Source organism: Ambystoma mexicanum, chromosome 4p (genome assembly GCF_040938575.1).
Source record: "Ambystoma mexicanum isolate Mex_15411 chromosome 4p, UKY_AmexF1_1, whole genome shotgun sequence".
Taxonomy (NCBI): Eukaryota; Metazoa; Chordata; class Amphibia; order Caudata; family Ambystomatidae; genus Ambystoma; species Ambystoma mexicanum.
In genome coordinates this window covers 572,753,140-572,760,744 of record NC_090927.1, presented here as the reverse complement: position 1 = coordinate 572,760,744, position 7,605 = coordinate 572,753,140, and the positions used below count along the sequence as shown (strand labels likewise).

Sequence of the window (7,605 nt, the reverse complement as noted above, 5' to 3'; positions counted from 1 at the left end):
TTGCCGGATACTCGTTTATAAATTCCTTTTGCAATGCCCATACAAATATTACTTTATCAAAATGTTTCCATTTAAAGAAAGCATAGAGCAAGGGCTAACATTAAGGTTTTGTTCACAGACTTTTTTTTAACCAATAGCTTAAGAGGAAAGTACATGCTTGGCTTTTGCATCCAAAGTTACTCCAACATTTGACGTTTTCAGAAGCCCGGAAACTGAATTCCTTAGATTTTTCTTTGTTTTAATCTGTGAACTGTTCCTTAATGCATATATGAAATCACCTTTTTTCCCTTATGAAAATACAGCCCATGTCAAAAACATGCTTATATGGATAAGTCACACAAAGATTATATATATATATATATTTATTATCAGAAATGCAGAACGGCATAAAAAAACATGCACAGTGACTGTAGATCATAAAACAACTGATTTGTAGAACAGTGTTATTACAGCCAAATAAGATAAAATAATATACTTTCACACAAGAGGAGATCGTCAGAGCATAGGAAGAGCTAGCTCAAGTTGCAATATTTCACTAAAGGTCTTCGTCTGATCTGAATCAAATTAATATCAGTGCATTGTAATAAAAAATAAATCAAGCTTCAAACATTTGATAAACGAGGACATAAACACATTGCATATTAGGGAATCGTGAAATAAAGTAGGACGAGTAACATCCGAAAAAATATATATATATATTGCTTGCCGATACATCAAGTTGTGACACTACAAACCAACAATTGTCTACTACATAGGACAACCTGGTTTCATTTCTACCTCTTCCATAGTGGGCCGTTCAAGCTCCCGCCTCCCCTAAATTTATGAGCAATATAGGGGGCTCATCAGAAGTTTGGCGGTATCCCGTTGGCAACGCAAATAGCATTACCGCAACTCGGTCTGGTGCTAGTAGCACCAGATCCCGAGTTGTGGTAAGGCGGTTAGTCCCCCATGTTGTTAAGAGTCCCTAGGACTCGATGGGGCAGTATCAGCACTACTACTGCCAGCGCTAATAGCGCTGCAGAAATAGCGCTGCAAATGGGCGGAAAGTGGCAAGATTTACGTCCAGCAAAAAATTGCAAGTAAATCTGCTACTTTCTGCCCAAACTTGGGATTGGGCGGAGTGGTAATGCAGCAGTGATAGCTTTACCATTGCATGTTTAACGCTCCACCCAACTCATGGTGAGGCTCGTAGTGTCCTGTGCATTAAGTTCCAAGTTTCCAATTGCTTTGGCAAAACAAAGCATGTTAGCAAAGAATGTTTTGCAGAATATGTTTAGTAGACGAGGCATTCTTTAATGAATGGCGCCTTCTCCATGTAGTGGCTTTACTATCAACGAGAAAGATGAAAAACACTTGGTAAAGGCTCGCGTACAGTACGACAAAAGCACACGTTTAAACCAAGAACAAAGAGCTAACAAGGGAACTCATCATTGTGGAAAACAAAAGTGATGTCACATTCTCAGAGCTTGACACGGAATTCGCTCTCTTATGGTGCTAAGGTACAGCTGTAATGGAGATGGTCTGTTCGCTGAACTGACGCCACTAATTTATTACAAATTGCAGTGGCAGGTAACTATAAATTGGCAATATTTTTAGTTTTTAAATGCAGTACTTGGCACGTTGAAGAAAAACTGTTTAGTTTGACTTCAAGTTGCGGTTTAAAGTACCCTACAAGCCTTTCGAATTACAACCCAATACTGTTAAAAAGAAACGAGCATGCAACGAGCATGTAACAGTGTGAATCCCTACTTTTGACACTATTTGAACGCTAGTAACATATTTCACATAAGGAAAAAATGAACACACATCTGTCTGAATGATTGCATGAACTAAATTACACTAAATGAATTTACAGAACGAATCATTAAGCCAACCCGTGTGAGCGAATGGCGTCTGTACAATCGTGTTCTCTTACTCTGGTACAGCAGATCCGAAGCCTATAGCAACTTGACAGTCCTCGTCTTCAATTTTGCATCTCTTTAAGGGATGTCGATCAAGACATGCAACGTGTGCATTATACATAAATGTATGTACAATATACATTTATATGGAGCACTAAATGTATGTATATATTAATATATAGAGAACTACATTTATACCCGTCAAATGTAAATTATTCGCACACATACATTAATGTTTGCTTCTTATTTAAAATAAAAAGTAGGATTTACATATTAGCAGTTCACAGCGAAGAGATCAGGCCTGTGAATTACAGATTTGAAATATTGTGGAACCTATATTAATTTGAACATCCAATAGAAAAAGTTGCAATAGGCAAGATGTGTGTTGTGGTCCATTTCGTGAAGTTTGAACTGACATCTAAAAACACTGACTTCAGTCTCCTGGTTTATTATTAGCACGTCGCAAGAACACCTCCACGCCATTTGTGGACCGTAAAACAGAAAGGGGTTACAGACGACATAAAATTGCACTTTTTGGAGTTTGGAGGTGAGATTTCTGCAATATTTTTAAGTCTGCATGGCAGTACTGAAACATGACAGGTGATGGCCTGAATCTACCGGCCCACGTAGAATTTAAAGCTCAATGTTTGAGGCACACATATGGTCCAAGCAGACCTTTTTTTTACATAATTATTTGAGCAAAACGAAAAGAATGTCTTCACTAACATGTTTCCTGCTGATAAAGTTGTGGATGATTATTCACATGCCAGGGTTTTGCGCAAGCACCAGGTAGTGTTGACTAGACGGAGAACAACCCTGGCTATATGCATGGTGCCACAGGCAGACTTGAACATTCTGAGGTAATGGACGATAGGACTGTAGGTGGAAAATGATCCAACTACGAGACGCAGTATTGACCCTAAACCACTTTATTAAAGTTAAGTAACTTTCTACTAATGGATATTCTGTTTGCTGTCCTTGAAAGACTAGCTTCAGCAATGCCCTTCAAATGCGGAAGTGCAAACATCTGATAGTCAGATAGAAAACTCCACACCAGGAAATGTGCTGAAAACTAATCTGCCAAACACACCTTTCTTTATCTGACCATCGGAGTCCAGATGGCCTTGAAAACCATTCAAATAAAACAAGCGTGGCTGTGACACATAGCTTTCTAGTCACAATTCCACTGCCTCAAAGAGTGCAAACTCCCTCAGGTCTTGTCTTGTGTTTCCACTGCCTCAAAGAGTGCAAACTCCCTCAGGTCTTGTCTTATGTGTTGCTTTGCATCATGATCTAATACATGACACTATCCACTCAAATACTCTTGGTTTAGGTACTGATTCTGTCTTAGCAGCCCACCATAAACAACTGCGTCCTTTGGCTTTTCATCTGTTGCGTTGCCAGCCGAGGACACACAAACAAGACCCTAGACTCTTCTCTCACTAGCCAGGTGATAATTGCTGCAATAGGGGTCAAGGTGGCTTTCTGAGGGTAGCGAGACTCTGAATTGCTTTTGGCTGCAGTGGTCTTTCTCGCTACCTGGTTTTGTTAATACTGTTGCCTCTAGGGCTGTCTAGCCTGACCAAATCTTTGGCAATTAAGTAGCTGCAAACCTGAAACACAAGTAGCAAGCCCTGGCACTTTGACATGATACTGGGAGACCGCAAAGATAAGGAATCTGCAGGCGAAATGGTACTTCTTCGAACAGAATGTGATTCACAGCCCAACAGCTGATAAAACAGCCAGCATGTTTAAAAGGAAACTGCTCGATCTCTATTATGATGGTCCTAGTCATAAAAAAGAAATAACTAAGCTAAATTGGTAAACAGTTTACTGCAAACAATGAGACCTCAACAAATTGAAAGATATTGGCTGCCAAGTGAAGGACACACAAATAATGAACTCTGCATTTGGATACCGGACAATAGAAAAGGGGCACATCTCAAAAACCAAAATGTGAGGCCAGGTCGATATTAAGATGGCCAGCTGTCTTGCTACATGCTGTGGTCTACACACTTTGAACATGAAGTACTGGTTGCTATTTGGGTTGGGAGCGAAGCGTCTGGGAGTCCTATTGGTCGTTTTGCCAACTAATGATAATTTGAAGACCAAGGGATGCTGAGGGGTTTTAGAGACCCATCAGTTGGTGACTTGTGTGAGGTCGAGTGTGATATCAAAATCTAGGAAACCTGATTATTCAGGGAGTGGGGAATCATTCTGCTTAGATTTCTGAGAATTAAGCTCCAACTCTGGTATACAATGTGATGACGTTTTGGTTTTCATTTACACCCATTTATGTTATGCGCAACAGAAATATCACCAAATACGTTTTATTCTCGTAATGAAGTTATGCCCAAACATTTGGCAGAAAGCCCACCCTAGGGCTGGAGACTAATTGGCACATTCAATTGTGGGTCATTGGACGCGTCAACAATGCACTCTTTCTATCTCTTCTAAAAATACTTGTTTAATTTGATGCCACAACCGTACTAAACCCCTGTGGAGCCGGTCTCTCAGTCAGTTCTGCTATTTATAAAAAGTCCAGGCATCAATCCTCTACTTAATAGACATCTTAACTGGGAGTGGGGACGGGGCAGAGGAGGACAACTTAAATAGATAAAATATATCACCTAAAACAAAGATGCCATAGATTACGATTACATGCTGTAAAGACAAACCTTTCAACCTTCAATAAAAGGATACAGTATGAAAAGGACTACAAGGTTCTGGATGATGGTACCTTTGTTATACTCATGCTCTATCAGACAGAGCTACACTTTTTAGAATGTCTTCCTTCAACAAAGGGCTTTCCAGATAGATTTAAATGTAGTAGATAAACTATCAGATTTTACCAAATGCAGTATTTTTACACAGAACATTTTTTTTAGGTCACCCCCAAAGAGTTGGGCCCTGAGATTTGATGCAGAAAACTGCAAGTGCCTAGTGCTGCAGTGGCAATAAGTGAAGGCAAGTAGACAACATAGCACCTTTAAGTTCTCCCATCTTAGTGAAAGGAGGGACTTGCTTCTAAAAGATCTTTTCCAGCAATAAGCTTTATACAGTAAAATGAATGAGTTACTGGGAGGGGCTTGTTGCACTGAAATGGCACTAGCTAAAGAACATCCAACTTCTCAAATTCTGCTAAAGTTTCATTTTTGGTGCAAGAAAACGGACGCAGAGTACAGTTAAGAGCAACTTTACTGGACTGCTCCTGTTTTAGTCAAATCATAAGGGTGAAGGCTGAAACCAGGTAGCCTAATGGTACTTTCCGCAAACCTTGTACAGTGAGGAAAACATAAGATGTGATGGGAGGTGGGTAATCGAAACCTGGCAGATACTGTTGTGCCCTGTATGCTTATTAGTGAATGTTGTCAAAAGCAAGTAGGCACTTTACCAAACAGTTTTGAAGCAATCCAGTCCTGACTGCTTCTGTTCTCTCTCAACCAATAAGAAAAGCATTCCCAAAAGCACCCAGCTCTTGTGTTTGAGTGGAGGGCAAGACATATCCTTCTATGTTAAAATGTATGAGAGAACCTTAAATGAACATGGTGTATGGAAATGTCTAAAAGATCCCTTGACCGGGTTTTCGTCAAGAGATTTTGTCAGCATATAAAAATGTACCTTCCGGAAATCTCACGTGCTAAGAAAGGAACCTGTGGTTGGATTTCCCTACTCCCAGGTGCAGAACGGAGATTAAAGTGTACCAAGGGTAACCTATGAACATAAAAGGCACATGGCTCGAGTTAAGAGCAAGTAGATCAATATTCCTTTCACTCCAAAGCACTAAAAACGTATTTATACTAGATCGGGTATACTGTTCAAAACGCATATTTGCCTACGGAATAAGTGAAATAAGAGAAAGCACACTTGGACTACATGGAGTAATAATTGCACACACAATGTGCAGTCTTTCTTGTGGCTCGGATCAAACCTTGCACTTTTCATTTCTACCCAAAACCTTTGTTGTATCACTATGAACAAGATTATCCAAAGTTTGCTTTACATGCGTGGTCCATGGTCAGCACCTGGGTGGTCAAATGAGCTGTTGATGCGACACAGAAGATTAAAATCAAACAACTTGCTGTGATACCTAGATCAACTAATTATAAAACATATAATCAAAACATGCAATAGATAACTGGGCTTCATTCTTACGAATACATAACAATTCATGACCTGTTAATTAACTTTCTTGGCAACCTACTGCAAGAGATACAAGCACTATGACATATACAGTGCTTCTGCAAGCAAAGGAAAAGTTAAAACACTAACTTAGGCATTTGGTGGAGCAGAATAAAGTTGCTGTAACACACTGAAGAGTAGCCATGTTGTGAATATTGGTACAAGAGCAAACACATCCTCTAATTAAATTTCTGAATACATTCACTGGTCCACATAATTGAGTTAGATTTAGGCTGGCACTTCAACTAACCATCTGTTGGCAATAAAAATATTTAATTGGGTAAGTAATGCATATATATATATATATATTACTGTTTTCTCTCAATCATACAGTAAAACCATGAGCAAATATGTAAGCATATAGACATTTGCCCATGAACTATCACAGAATTGCTCTAGTCAGACATACTACAGTACTTCATTCAATGTTCATTTAATAAGGCTTCAGTAAACAGTTCTTGGATACGTTGGGTGTATACGTTTTGGTGTTGTGTCGGTGCGACCGTGTCTTCTATGGTTTAACAGTGACCCACAAACATCCAATTAAAGTTCCATAGATCCAGGTCTTCAAATAGAGTTTCCTTCCAGATTCTGTCATAAGCATGGTAGCTGTGAGGCCACCCAGGAACAACAAGGATGGAAAAGTTTTCTTTAAACTAAGCTTTGAATGGGAACATTTTGCAGGGAAGCGGTTTCTTCTTTCAGGGTCCTCTGATTCGTAGAACTCAGTCAATAACCTAAGGACGGAGGAGCAAAGCATATGGACAATGCATCATTCACAGCTGCACCCCAAAAATCTTCCACTCTATACACAGACACAAAAATGTAATTTGGCATATTCGAAAATGCATTATTTAGAGCCCCAATAACTACGCCATTTTTAGGTGTGCCCCTTGTCATGGAGTGGCCAGCAAGTCCTATTTGCACACGGAGATCGTGCTTGACTTCCTTCCAGCTAATCATATGAACATTCGGCATCAGAAGCAGATAACTAAACATTGATGCAAACCCCAGGCAAAATTTATTTTTAAAACAAGACACTTGCTCTCTGGGAGGACCTTCTATTTGCTGCAACATGCTTTCTAACACACAAAAGAAAGCGAACCCATTGGAAAATGCTTTCTTTTTTTATAGAGAAACCGTTTACTTTTATATGACAGCTAATGCATGTTGATGTTAAGCCTGTTCCAATTCTACCAAGTTGCAAATAAACTGCTTAACGTATGAAGACAACCAGGTTATTTAAATACTACACAATAAAATCACATTTAATTTATTTACTTGGTTGATCTATTTACTTTACTCACTCCTAAAGTAAAAATGACACCAAAACCCCAAAACATGTATTGCTACTACCACCACGTGCTAATAGCCTTTTAGACCTCAGGAGGAATCCTTATAGCTTGGGATAATGTTCTTTCCCCCAATTTATGGCCCCCTAAGAATAACCAACTCGTATGCAACTGCTTAAATGCCCACTTTACAATGAGGAATGGCAGTTTTGATTAACTTACCTTTTCTA

General features: G+C 39.3%; 1 protein-coding gene across 1 annotated transcript in view; it reads right to left on the bottom strand.

Moving 5' to 3' along the window:
- Positions 1–344: 344 nt before the first annotated feature.
- AGPAT5 (1-acylglycerol-3-phosphate O-acyltransferase 5) overlaps positions 345–7,605 on the bottom strand; it is a 1,254,587-nt gene continuing 1,247,326 nt past the window's right edge. The window contains exon 8 of the mRNA XM_069606103.1: positions 345–6,820. Within this exon, the coding sequence (XP_069462204.1) occupies positions 6,595–6,820 (226 nt within the window). The 3' untranslated portion in view covers positions 345–6,594. The remainder of the gene's footprint in view (positions 6,821–7,605) is intronic.